The following is a 13734-nucleotide window of genomic DNA, read 5'->3' on the forward strand; positions in this document are numbered from 1 at the left end:
TGAGATTGCTAATCCACAATGAGCCGCAGGTGTTTGCAGTGAGAACCTTTCACTCCTGTAGCACATGTCCATCAGCGGCTCTCAGCCTCTCAGTCACCCTTCTGGACAGTGTTCATTCTTTCTGTAATTTAACAAGAGCTGCAGTAACTTCTGGCATGGTTTTCTGATCCATGTCCGTTTTGAACACCAGTGACTCTGACTCAAACAGATATAGGACAGGATATGATTCGATCTTCTAACATCACACTGATTATCAGGAATACAAAGTAAAGAAGGAACATTGTGAAGCCCAGGATCTTGTTCATTCTCCATCTGCATGATGCAATCGAAGAGATCACAAACAGGAGCATGAGGAAAAGCAGAACAATGGCGCAGAACAAGCCGTTGCTGCTGACAGGGACGGGCTGCAGTCCGTTGAGGAGAGAGAAGAGCAACCAGGGAACAGGCAGGCTGCAGGATTGAAGGAACCGTGTGAGCATTCTTCGTGCTTACAATCATCCCATAAACTGTATTTTACAATTTACAAAGCACTCATTTTCCACACACACACACACACAATCTATGAAACAGCAGAAAATATTAGCTCTGTTTCACAAATGAGAATACTAAGGTTCCGGGAAATTAAATGACCTGCCTTGGACTCACAGCTAATAACTGGGAGAGCCTAGATTAAAACTGAAGTTTTCTGGGTCTGAGTATTGTTTCTTCATACTACATGACTTCTGTATGACTAACCCAGATCTGTTGATGTGTGACTCTTATCTCTATAAATTTTTACAATAAGGCCCAGCTCAGGATAATATTTCTTTAAATTCTTCAGTGATTAGGGTGCTCCTATGCCCTTTCCCTGTCCCACCCACACATACACATAAATTCAAATTAACGAAACCAGAGCCAGCATTCAAGTCCAGCACATGACTGGGGAAATGAAAATAAGCCAGGTTGGTAAGGGAATGGGCGCAGGAGGATGCAGCATTTGCTTGTTCATACAAATTGCTTTTCCAGCTGGCAGGAGCCCAGATGCAAAGGAGTAGGACTATCAGGAAGTGAGACCGAGTCACTGTCCCTATACCACCTTCATCACTCTGCAGGTCGTGAGGAGAGCCTTTGACATACGGTGTTTGGTAATGGAATTTAATGGACTTAATTTTTCAATTCATCTATAAACTCCAGTCAGTTACATTTCAGGCAGTATTTTGGTTCTGTTATTTCATCTGGCTGTGATAAATGAAAAGGGAGGATACTTAGTTGCCATATAGAAACTAATAATATAAACACTTTTATTCCATGTATAATAAATGAAGCAGAAAACCGTGAACAGAGCCCACACAAGGTTTTCCAGTTACTCAATATGCCTTAGAAAGCAACGTTGCCACTCACCCCACGGTGATATCAAATATGTTACTGCCCACAGAGCTTGACACGGCCATGTCTCCCAGGCCTTTCCGAGCGACAATCACACTGGTGATGAGGTCAGGAATTGATGTGCCTGCTGCTAGGATCGTCAAACCCATAATCTCTTCAGAAATCCCTATTGTTTCACCAACCTGGCAGACAGTAACAGTGATAAGAAACCATGGCAACAGCAGGTGGAAAATCTAAGGCTCTTCAAAGCACTGACCACATGTCATGTGCAAGCCCAACACCTCCCATGGAGCTCAGCACAGCCCCTTGGCCTGGGTGAGGCAGGGTGACGGTGGAACTGACCGCTGGGGAGATGGCCATAGAGAGAGAGGACAGGGCCCCTGCTCCAGGCTCAGGGAATGACTGCTCTTGTCTAACTTGGACTAAAGTCCATCTATGATACCACCTCTCACTGTCATTCAAACAACAGCGCTTCTACTTCTAAAAGAACTGCCCTTCCCTCCAAAGATCTATCTGTTCGTGTCACATTTCCATTCCCAGAACCTGCTATGTGCCAGGAACTAAGAGGCTGGGGAGAGAAGAGCGAGCAGTACACCGACCCTACTCTCAGCCTAGCGAAGGAGCCAAGCTGGTGAACAGTGATTACAGCTCTGGGCCCAGTGCAGTGCTGCAGGGAGAACAGAAGACATGGGCACTCAGAGGCAGACTGATTACAATGCCAGGGGAGGCCGGCTGAGCTGGCTCTCAGGAGTGTGTCCGATGCACCAGGCAGAGGGGAGTGGGAGATGCCTGAGAGACACAGGGAACGAGGACGAGAGAGCGGACTGTGAAGGGCCTTCCAGGGCAGGCCACAATGTGACTGACTACACGAGCACTACATTCACGGGAATAAAGAAGTCTGCCTTGGTAGTCCTGCGCGTGCCTGTGGTGTAACCTGGGCTGGAGGGTATTACCTCCTCCACGAGCCTACCTGTGATAGCCCCTGTTCTTATACATCTTACGGCTCACGTATATGTCACTTGTGTGCCACACCTGACAATGGCCAAGAGCAAACGAAAAGGGCAGAAGCCCAGGAGTGTGTTTCAAATAGCCAGCCAGAAAAACTTTAAGGGTAAAAGTAAAGCAAAACCAGTTACCACTAAGCTTAAGAAGGTAAACATTGTGAATGATGAGAAGGTTCACCGAATGAACCAGCGTTCATAGATATACAGAAGGAGCTCGCCCACTTTTCCACAGGCCTTCCCCTGGAGCCTCGGCAGAAACGGCTGAGTCCTCAGCAGTGTCATGAAAACAGATCAGTGAATGTTGACGAAGCTACAAGATTAATGGCTCAGTTGTGATGCGCTGGTGATTCCCCCTAAAACCAGATTCCCCTCAAAGACCAATAAAGTCATGTCTTATACAAAAAAAAAAAAAGTCTGCCTTTACAAACGATACAAAAACTGTACAAATTCACTTGCTCCTCACCATTCCCTAGGTACTGGCAATCTACCCTGAAGGGAAGAAGCGTCCTTGGGACCCGCTGATACAGGGTTCAGTTCCTGCTGTCCACTCACCTGGTGAGCCCACCACACCATGAGGTATGAGAACATGGCTATCCACAGGATGGCTCCCAGGAAAGTGATGACAAAAAACTTCTTAGACTCCTGGTTGAAAGTTTGAAAAGAAAGAGAAGTAAGTTGCAGAAGCTAAAGGTCTTTGGACCTTCTGAGGGAGCCCCAGCAGCAGTGACAAGGTCTGCTGGAAGGATGATGGAGAGGATCTAGAGACGTCTGAGCTGAAACCTGTTTCCCTTGAGGACCTTGAGAACGACGGGGCTGGCGGCCCACAGGGCAGTCAGACAGTAGGGTGTTCAGCAGTCGCCCTGAAGTGAAGAGAGCTATTTGCCTGCCCTGGAACGGGACCAATCCAGGTATTGAATCTGGCTTCTGCAACCTGTCTGCCCTACCCCTCTCCAGACTCAGGGACAGAATACAGACTGCATGGGTGGGGTACACTAGTTAGGTCTTTCCCTATAAAATAGGAGTGTTGGGGGGAAATCGCATGTCACCCAGGGTTTTCACAGTAACCCTATGAAATACGGAGGAGTGTAGTGGCTTCGTTCCTATGTTAAAATCAAGATACTGAGACTACCTCACATTCCTTATAGTGGTGGAAATACGCATGTTCTAGGGCAGGGGTCCCCAAACTGCGGCCCCCTAAGGCCATATATTGGGCCCCCGCCGCACTTCCGGAAGGGGCACCTCTTTCATTGCTGGTCAGTGAGGAGAGCACAGGATCTGCATCCTGTGCTCCTGTTGTTCTGTATGTGGCTGCGCTGCAAAGCGCGGCGTCGCTCACGCACAGTACTACTTCTGGTGACGCGGGACACACGTGTCACGGCTCCGGAAGCGCGTCATATCACTTGTTACGGCTAGCAATGACAAATATGAAACCAGACATTGACCATCTCATTAGCCAAAAGCAGGCCCATAGTTCCCATTGAAATACTGGTCAGTTTGTTGATTTAAATTTACTTGTTCTTTATTTTAAATACTGTATTTGTTCCCATTTTGTTTTTTTACTTAAAAATAAGATATGTGCAGTGTGCATAGGGATTTGTTCATAGTTCATTTTATAGTCTGGCCCTCCAATGATCTGAGGGACAATGAACTGGCCCCCTGTGTAAAAAGTTTGGGGACCCCTGCTCTAAGGCCTTGCAAGCCCTAGGGCCCCTCCCTCCAGGGCTGCACATTCCAACCCAGACCCTCTCTGTGGGTAAGCCCTGTCAAGCCAGTTAACCCTGTCTTCTTCCTCCTCTTGGGTGGGATTCCCAGAGACCCCACTGCTTCCTGGGGGTGGGCAGACTCACCGGCCTCCGGACGTCAGGCACTGTCAGCCACAGCGGGAACACAATGGGCAGAAGGAAGAGGTAAATGGCCTGCTTCCGCCGGGTCTCGGGCCACTCCAGGGACAAAGGCTCCTCATTGTCTTCCTCTTCCTCTTCCTCATCCTCCTCCTCCTCGTCGTCCTCATCCTCATCCTCCTCCTCTTCCTCATCTTCACTGTCACCTCCATCGCCTCCCCCTTCTCCATCTCCATCTTTCTTATCATTTCTGGCTTCACCTTGATTTTCAGCATTTGTCTCCTGCTCTTTGGTTTTACCTTCATCACCGTTCGTTTTGCCATCTGGTCCCGCTTGGACTTCACCTTCACCTTCACCGTCTCCTTTGATTTCCACCGGAACTTCACTGTCCTTCTCCTCCTCTTCCCCATGGCCTCCTCCACCGCCTCCCCCTCCGCCATCCGTACCTTTCTCGTCACTTCTGGCTTCACCTTGATTTTCAGCATCGAGCTCCTGCTCTTCGGCTTCATCACCTCCCACCTCACCACCAGCTCCTGCTTGGCTTGAACCTGCGCCTTCATTGTCTCCTTTTCCTTCTGCTTTAGCGTCACCTGCGCCTTCTAGTTGCGTTCCACCTCCACTGTGCTCTCCCCTGTCACTTTCGCCAGGAGCTCCGACCTCTTCCCCTGTCATTTCACCTGTGCTCACAGCTCCTTCCTGCAAGCCAAAGCCAACAGATTAACATGCAATTACTTCTCCGCTTGCTTGCCTTCCAGTCTCTTCCTATTATTTTGTTGTTCTTCCTCTTCTCTTCAAATGTATCTAAAAACTTGAGTATAAGGAGAAAACTAGTGCAATTATTCAGCAAAATTCCCTTCACAACATTCCTACCCAGAGGTTGTTTAGTCTTTGTTTCATCATTTCCAGAGATGGAGAGCTCACCACCTAAAGCAGCCTCTGTCATCTTTGGTGACTCTGATTGATCTGAAGGCCATACTTATACCAAGAAGCTACCCTCTGTATATAGGTTTACTCTTTGGAGACACATAGCACAAAGCTAATCACTCTTCCATGAGACAGCTCTCTTGCCTGCATTAAAGAAACCCAGGCCCTTCTGTCACTCACCCATATAATGGCCTACATCCCCATCTTGATGTACTCATGCTAATTAGCTTATATCCCATAAAGAGGCTTCTAAAATGGAACACAGAACATTGCACAGTGTTAATAGGATTATCACCTCCCTTGCCTTAGATAATATGCTTCCATTAATGTTGCATGATATTTTTTGGTGGTTATATCACATTGCAGTGTCTACTAAACTCATAAACTTTTATTATAAAATGATGTATATAAAATGATGATAATACCTATTTATTGAGGGTGTCAGGCTCCATACTAAGTGGTATAATTAATAATAATAATAATAATAATAATAATAGTAGTAGTTACTATGTCTCATGAGTGATATAGATAGAATTGAACCCATCTAATAGATAGAGAAACTAGGGCAGTCAATGCTGTATGAAGATTATAGACCCAGTGATTATAGAGTCTATAAGCTTCATACAACATCAGAATGGTTAACTCTTTCACACACCGAAAATGGTCCACAGACCAGCGGTTGAAAAACACTGATAGGGTAAAGAGTAATTAAATAACTTGCCCATGGTCCACACAGTCTGTAAGTGATGAAGCTGGGATTTGAATACGGATAATCCAACTCTTGGCCTCTTCACCAACCCACCCTGCTTTGCGAATGCCAGGGCCAAATGAAATCTTTGGTTTCCAAACCTCATAGTATAGGGAGCTTATTAGAAATACACATTTTCTTGCTCCACCTAGACCAACTGAATTAGAATCTCTGGGACTGGAAGCCAGGAATCTATTTTGACATGCTCACAAGTATTCCCAATAGGTCCATCTGCAGACCAGTGTTTGGGAACCATGGACTGACTCAAATGCCATGGATTTTGAGATTCCTCAGATTAGGCTCCCAAATAACCTACAGCAACATGCTAGTCCAATCCCTTGAACAAATGACCTGGTATATGTGCTCATGGAGTAAGTTTTCTGTAACAAATTTCATGACACAGCCAGCCCCCAAGAGATGCTCAGTGACTCTCAACTCTGCTGCATGTTAAAACCACCTGGAGGCTTTGAACACATTCATGCCCAAGGACCCACCCCAGCTATTTTGGCTTAATTGATTGAGGGTGGGGCCCAGGCATCTTTTAAAGCTCCCTCAAATTAATATGCAACCAGGGTTGAGAACCCCTGATGAAGTCAAATATTCTATCTCTGAGGCTTTGCCTTGCATTGGGACTGAAGAGGGAGAAGACGTTGGTCTGAAGTAATTCCTGCCCCTCTCCCAGCCCCCTCAGGAGAAAAGTTTTCCTGGAGAAGATGACAAGTCATTTAAACCAAAAGGTTTGGGAGCATCTGCCCAGCCTGTACCCTATTCTCTAAGAACTGTCACCCCTAATGTTCCCTTCTTCCATGTTGAAATCAAGGCACCTCACCTCTACCTGCCACCGGACACAGGCAGCTCTCTGCCCCATGATTCTGAATGAATTTTCTCTCATCCCTGACTAGGAGCCAGTCACAGGGTGATGCCCCTGAAGACCAGAGACCCGGGGGAGTAGTGAAGGGCTGTGTGAGCAAATAAGGAAGCAAATGGAGCCAGGCTGCCGGGAGAGGCCGAGTTACAGAACCTGCACACAGAGGCGGGGGCGGGGGGGAGAGCAGGACATGGAGTGACGAGCCATCAGTGTCACAGGCACCTTATCAGGCTTAGGTGTCTGGCTCCTGGTGACACCAAGCTTCATATTCTTCCCTGGGGTTCCTCTTACTACCTTTTAGTTGAGCTGGCTATCATGGGCCTACTCAGGACAGTCATGATACCATGAAGCTGTCTTAGACACTGAACTCCAAATAGCTGGCTTAAGGACGAGATAAAATTGAGTGCTTCTGGGTGTCCAAAAAAACAAAGCAGCAATGGAACTTGTGAACTGAATGCTTATTTATTGCCAGTAACTCAGCCCCGAGTGAGCACAGCCATGTGCCCTGAGTTTCTCTCTGGAGGGGAGACAGAGGACTCAGAATTGGGCCTTGACTTTAGGAAGCTCGCCACCTGGCAGCAGAACTGGGAGGGACTCGAGTAGAGTACAAGAACGGCAGTGATCAGAGCCCTGGGAGAGGGACGATGTACTGTAGGCATTCGGCCTGCGGGGAGCAGAGGAGCCTCGTGGCAAAGGAGGCATTTGCACAGGCCTGGAGGGAGATTAGGATATCCGAAGATAGAGGAAAAGGGCGTTCTACAGGGAGCAGCCTGTGTCCAAGGCCTGGACATGGAAAAGCATGGAGACAAGAAGTCCAGCTTGGCTGGAGCGGGGTGAAGAGGCTGCGAGGCTGTAAAGACAGCAGTGTCGGGGCTCGGGAGGCCCTGCAGACAAGGCCAAGACACCTCGGACGGTTCCTAGGCCTTTACCTGGCAAGCCTCCCTCTGGCATTTTGAGCTGACTGGTCTCACTGTCCCCTAGTTGCTGACAGACCCCTAACAGTTATTCCTCATGTTTTTACAGCATGTGGCCGTTGGCAACACAGTCTCATATATACATTAGCTCCCTCAGACTAAGGTGTATGCTGTTAACCGGTGTTAAGCGGGCCCATGAAGTAGCCGCTCTTCATGATGCTTGCCCCAGAGGGATGAACCTCAAGTAGCAGACCCTCAGGAAGGAAGGGTTTGGGGTCGGCAAGTCTTTCTCTGGGCCTCTCAAATTCCTCCACCTGGAAAGAGGCTGGTGCCTACCTGACGGCCAGGATCCTCCTCCTGATCTCCCTTGGCGTCTGGAGCAGGGGCTGGTGTGACCGTGACCGCAGGGAGCTTGGCTGGCTCCTCCTCTTTAAAGGATAAACATGGGATAGGTCAGAAGGCTCCAGGTTTGATGGCAGCTGGCAGAGACTGATGTGAGTGGCTACAGGCTACTGGACTTGTCCACAGGGTCCCAGAAGGGGAATTTCTTGTTGGTAGGAAAAGTAAAATGATGTGAGGTAAACTGTTATCGTCTTATCCACAGAGATAGGTGCAGATGACAGGACAGCAGGCAAGTGGCCGTCCTTGCTTCCCCTATATTCACAGATATTTCCATCCTGGCTAATGTGGTCAAGGATACTGTGAACAGTTTGGGCAAATGGAGCAGACAGAGGGCAAAGCCCCAGCCCCAATGGACATGAAGACAACCCTAATGATTTCAAAGACAGCAGCTAGGAAGCCTTGAAAAGTCTGGAGAGCTGAGTTTAGGTACAGGCTCTTTCAATTCTTGGCTGTGTGGCTTTGGGCAACTCACTTGACCCCTCTGAGCCTCCTTTGCCTATAGAATTGGGAACAATGACTGTTACTTTACCTCCCTCCAAGGGTTACTGGGTACATCAGATAGGGCTGGGGTGCTCTACAGAGTCCACTGGGCAGTAGCTGTCTCACTCTTCCTACCCCAGAAGCCACAGAGATTCTGGACTTCAATGTCACCAGACCCCTGGTGGCCTTCTCTCACTGGAGTGCTGGTCTCAGACCAATCCGTGGCAGAACTACCCTTGTGTAGAAGAGTCAGGAAGAAGAAATAGAGTCCCAGAGAGTCTAATTTTGGACAAGAGTTAGCAAAAAAGTAGTGAGAGTTCAACAGCCTTCGGCCTGGCCCTGCCTGCCCATCTAAAAGAGTACAGAGGGCACTGTGCAGGACTGCCCCCGGGAGGGGCACTGAGGACTGCCTGGCCGGCCGGCAGCACCAACTCTACTGCATCTGCCTGGCTCCGCCCCTGGCGGACAGGAGGGAGGGAGGTGGCGGGGAAAACCCGCTGGTCTTGCCATCCTCTCACCTTCTGGTTTGCTCTCTGCTTTGACCTGAGGCTTGGCCTGATTCAAGCTCTCCTCATCCTTGTTCTTGGAGGAACGGGCTGCTGCAAATGGAAAAGGAGACAAATCTGGGGCCAGAGCACGCCCGCCACACCCTTCAGGTAGGCTGGTCAGCAGCAGCCAGAGCGGCGGAAGGGGGTGGGAAGAGGCCGGCCCGGGAGTCACGATGTCTGGATTCTAGACCCACTAGGTTGTCACGGTGCCCAGTTCCCAGACTTTTGTCTTAAATTCCCTGCACTGTCACTAATTGGTTGTGGCCTTAGGCAAGTCACTTCCCTTCTCTAGACCTATCTTCTTTCTGGCAAAATCAAATGGTTAGTCTTGGGACGGGACAACAAACAGGATTCACTTCCTTTGGGAGCCCCGGTGACAGTCGCTGCAGTGCTGACCTGAGGAGGAACCTCGTCCAGGCTTGGTAGGAGGAAGCCCAGATTGACTGGGACGTCTGCAATGGGCAGGGAGTGAAGGAGTAACGACAGAGGTGTGTTTGCTATCCTTGAACTAGATTACCTGTGAGGTCCTTGGCAGCTTACTTTCTATAAATCTACTACAAGCTTTGCTCTAACTCCAGGGCTGCCCGCCATGCTTCCTGCCTCACCCTTTCTGAACCATGACACCTGAACCCAGCAGGGCCCCTTCCAGACCCTGGGCACATGATGTGCTGAAGGCCCACTGAGCGCTGTGCACAGAATGTGCTGCCCTGATTTCCAGGCCAGGAAAATGGAAAAGGCAGCTCTCTTCCAATGTGACTGTGTTCCAGGAATCATGCAACATGCTTTCTGTGCATAATTCCAGGTGGGAGACCGAGGTGCGGAGGCCGTGAGGGTTTCCTCGGCTGGGCACTGTGGGAGGGCGAGGATGATGGTACCAATGATAGGACCAAGCAGTGCCATGGAGTCGTTCTGAGTCCCATGCTGGCTCTGCCCTGTGGACACTGGGGGACACTGGAAACCCTGTGGACCCTCTCTAAGCCTCAGTGTCCCTCCTCTAAAAAGGCAACACCATGATATACTCAGCGCAATGACGTGGGGATCCGTGAAACAAAGTAAACAAAAACACATTAATTTATGTAATTAAATACTATCTTAGCTCAGATTCTGGCACCAGGCAGCCTGGATTTGAATCCTAGTTCTGTCGCTTGCTAGCTGTGGACCAAGCTGGGTGATTCCTTAACCTCTCTGAACCTCAGATTCTCCATCTGCAAAATCTTACAGAGTTGTTGAAGGAATAAATGTACACACAAACGTGCTTAGCAAGCGCCTGGCCCCTAGAAAGCAGTACATCAGTTTCAGCTCTGACAGTAATGATGAATCAACAGCAGCCGCTGAGAGCAGCTGTCCCACCGAGTCTGCAGTGATGAGGCCCCACGTTCCAAGGGGCTCCAGGTTAGACCCTGACAGACCCTCCGTCCAGAGAGGCAGAGCAGGTGCAACCTGGGGAACTGGCCGGACCCAACTCTGCCGGGGTCCAGGGTGAGAAGGAGACATAAACAGGTCTGTAATTCCCTCCTCTCAACCTGTTTCCTAAACTCTTAGAGAAGGTTCGCCTGCAGCCCCCTCTGGCAATAGGCTCCATCCTGTAGAAAGCCACCACTCTGTCACGTGTGGTCCTTCAAAGTGTCCTGGTGGGCCTGCCCAGGAAGTCCTTGTCCAAACTAAGAAGTCAGGAAGCAAGCACTCCACTGCCTCCTTCATCCAAACAAGACCAGTGCCCCCTTGGCACTGAGCAAGCCCTGGCATCTTCTGTGGAGCAAGACGGGCTCCCCTGGGCCCAGTCCTGGAGCTGAGAATATCTGCTGACCGTCGGCTGGAGGGACTGACATGAAAGCCGAGTTCCCTTCCTTCTGTTTCCTCCCTCATCACACACTGTCCTCTCACTTCTCACGCTAGCAAGGAAGCAGGTCAGCTTACAGGGCCTCTCTCTGTTTCTCTCCATCTCTGTCTGTCTCTCTCTCACACACAGACACACACACACACACACACATCCGAGTAACATCGCCAGAAGTGGCATGGGGTCATTGCATCCTGGAGAGGGAAAGCCCCTTCCTAGGATGAGAGCTCAGACCACAGATCAGCGCTGTGGAGGAGCTGGCATCTGAGAAGGGCTGGAAACATCTGGACAGCCATTGGAAACCGCATGTGGAAACACAAACGTGCATCTGGAAAGTCTTGGGAACAAAGGCCTTTGTCACAGCCTGCGCGGCCCCAGCCCTCCCGGACGGCATGTCGGGGTGTGGCATCGGGCCAGCATCTCTGCGCAGGACTGTATCCCAGAGCACCCCAGTGGTCATTCGCAGTGAAGCCACCCCATGCCACATACGCACACAGTGGACCACGCGGGAATCCTCCCTGGAGGACGGCCGGTGGCTCCCCCAGAGCCCGTTTTCTCACACGGCCTCTCAGCTCTCAGCGCCGCAGATCATCTCCTTAGTATCAATCTCTTCTGACCTCGGCCTGGCCTGGACATCACATAATCCTGTTAGGACAAGCAGGCCAGCTGGCACTGCTGGGCGTGGAAGTGGCCCAGGCAGAGGGCCCTGAGGGCCTACTGAGGAGAAGTCTCTACGACTTCGCCAGAGTCAGTGCGTCCCCGAGAAGTGGCCAAGCACAGCCCAGAGCTGCAGCTCTCCTCCTGACGTGGGCGCTGAGACACACGGCTGCTGGGGCTCCTGGGGCACCCTCAGAGCCCAGCGGAGCTGCTTCTGGGCTGACGCTGGCGGTGGCCTCTCTGTGTCTGCCGAGGCTCGCCTTGAGGACTTTCTTAGGAAGGTTTGATCACCCTCTCTTTGACTCTGCTTTTCACAGTACAACATACTTGTTTTAAACACCCCAAATCCCAATATTGTGTCAGAAGAAGATACTTCAGGGCTGGAGGAAATTCTGAGCCCTCCAAATCTGCTCGTGAACTAGGAAGGGCGGTCAGGGTGCTCCCTGGAGCTCCAGGGTTAGTCTCTAGTGTCATAGACAGCTCAGTCCTCAGCCCTCCTGCTCAACTGCAGCTCCAGCCCCTGAGCTTCTGCCCTAAGCCGACCTCCCTTTGAGGGGCCTCCTGCCTGGGCAGCCAGTTCTGCACAGAGCCGCAGAGATGGAGGGGCCCACGGAGAGCTGGCGCATCCTTGAGGGGTACCTTTGGGGGCCTCAGAATCATGTTGGGGGCAGCTCTTTGGGGATGAGGCCAGAAGGCAGGAACTGGTAAAACAGGTGGTGAGAATCTCAGCTGCCCCATCATTTGTCAAGTTGGACATCAACTTGACCCTCCCCACCCCCAGAAGTGGTCCTGGCAGCTCCCAGGACATCCTTTAGGATTCCTGGGTGGGGGAGGGTTAGCAATCTTCCTAGGACACAAGAGCTAAATGCAGAAGAAAAAGAGGTGCCACCACGGCTTCTGGCCCCTACAGGAGGTTCCGCCGGAAGTGACCTGGCCAGTCAGCCTGAGCCAAGCTGCTTGGCAGGAGACTCAGTGGGACACACAGACGTCACTCGTGGGTGGTGAGCTGTGCAGGGAAAATACCGGGGGCAACAATACAGGGCACCTGGCATTCATGGCCTCACTGACTACAGGTGAACCTCTTCATTTCACAAGAGAGGACCGAGAGGCAGGGAAATAATGCGATGTGGAAACCTAAGGGCCTTGGCTCCTCGGGGCTTCTCCTCCCCTAGTGACTTCTGTGTGTCTGTCTGGACCTGTCTCCCAGACGGACTGCGCACACTCTCCTCTGCTTTTCCACCACTGCCGCCCTCACCCAACCCCCTGCTCGGGCTCATAGGCCCCAGGTGTTGTCCAGCTGCAGGAGAGAAGGAGTGGACAGGGAGACCACACAGGTCTGGGGAGGCCTTGCTTACCTTCCCCCAGAGGGTCCAGGCTGTGGAGCATGAGCCGGTAGAAGGTGCTGCGGATGGTGCTGTTGTGCAGAGAGGCCGAGCTGCTCACTCGGGTCAGCACGGACGGGAGCTGAGCAGGAGAGAGCAGCACAGGCCTCAGTGGGCCTCTGCCCGAGCCAGGGGGGCCGCCCACAGGCCTCACGTAATCCTGCCTTCCCCCAGAGGGACCAGCACAGAAAGCCTTCTCCTGGCCTCCCTTTGTCCTTCACCTCAACCAGGGCAGTTACACTTTCATTCTCAGCCTCCCCTCAACTCTTCCACGACTGGCTGATTCCACCAATGGAGTCAGTTCCCCCAAGCTCTCAGCAGGGAGCAGCAGACAGTGTGCACTGAGGATACCACGTTACCAAGGGCTTGGGGTTTGTCTATCCCCCAAGGACACCTCCATGGAAGCACACACTCACCCACACCCCACGCAGACAGACCCCTGCACGGGGGTACAGCCCTGCACAGTCGCAGACAGTATCATGGTGCTTTACCTCTGTCCCACTCCCAGGGATAAGAAGGCTGTGATCCCTTCAACAGAAAAGGAAATGAAAACTCATCGAGTTCCTGACGGGTATAAGCAGTGGTGGGATTCAGCTGGTTTGCACCGATTTGGCAGAACTGACACCTAATTTTTTTGTTGAGTTTGGTGAACCAGTTGTTAAAATGGCACTTGTAATCAGGGTTCTCTCTAAGGTGGGCAGCCACCCAATGTGGAAATCACAAATTTACATTCCTTACTTTTTTTAAATGTTCATCTGTGCAGC

General features: G+C 51.0%; 1 protein-coding gene and 1 pseudogene across 5 annotated transcripts in view; one reads left to right on the forward strand and one right to left on the reverse strand.

Moving 5' to 3' along the window:
- Window positions 1-13734, reverse strand: part of SLC24A1 (solute carrier family 24 member 1) — a 32277-nt gene continuing 18543 nt past the window's right edge. For 2 of the 5 annotated variants that reach the window (XM_066343726.1, XM_066343725.1), the window contains 7 exons: window positions 12944-13052; window positions 9065-9145; window positions 8001-8092; window positions 4217-4906; window positions 2922-3011; window positions 1381-1547; window positions 1-450 (listed from right to left, as the gene is read on the reverse strand). In XM_066343726.1, the coding sequence (XP_066199823.1) occupies window positions 201-450; window positions 1381-1547; window positions 2922-3011; window positions 4217-4906; window positions 8001-8092; window positions 9065-9145; window positions 12944-13052 (1479 nt within the window). In that variant the 3' untranslated portion in view covers window positions 1-200. The remainder of the gene's footprint in view (window positions 451-1380; window positions 1548-2921; window positions 3012-4216; window positions 4907-8000; window positions 8093-9064; window positions 9146-12943; window positions 13053-13734) is intronic. The other 3 variants (XM_066343730.1, XM_066343728.1, XM_066343727.1) reach the window with 2 other exon arrangements.
- Window positions 2274-2769, forward strand: LOC136376316 (ribosomal biogenesis factor-like; annotated as a pseudogene).

This window comes from Saccopteryx leptura, chromosome 6 (assembly GCF_036850995.1).
Source record: "Saccopteryx leptura isolate mSacLep1 chromosome 6, mSacLep1_pri_phased_curated, whole genome shotgun sequence".
In the NCBI taxonomy this organism is placed as follows: domain Eukaryota; kingdom Metazoa; phylum Chordata; class Mammalia; order Chiroptera; family Emballonuridae; genus Saccopteryx; species Saccopteryx leptura.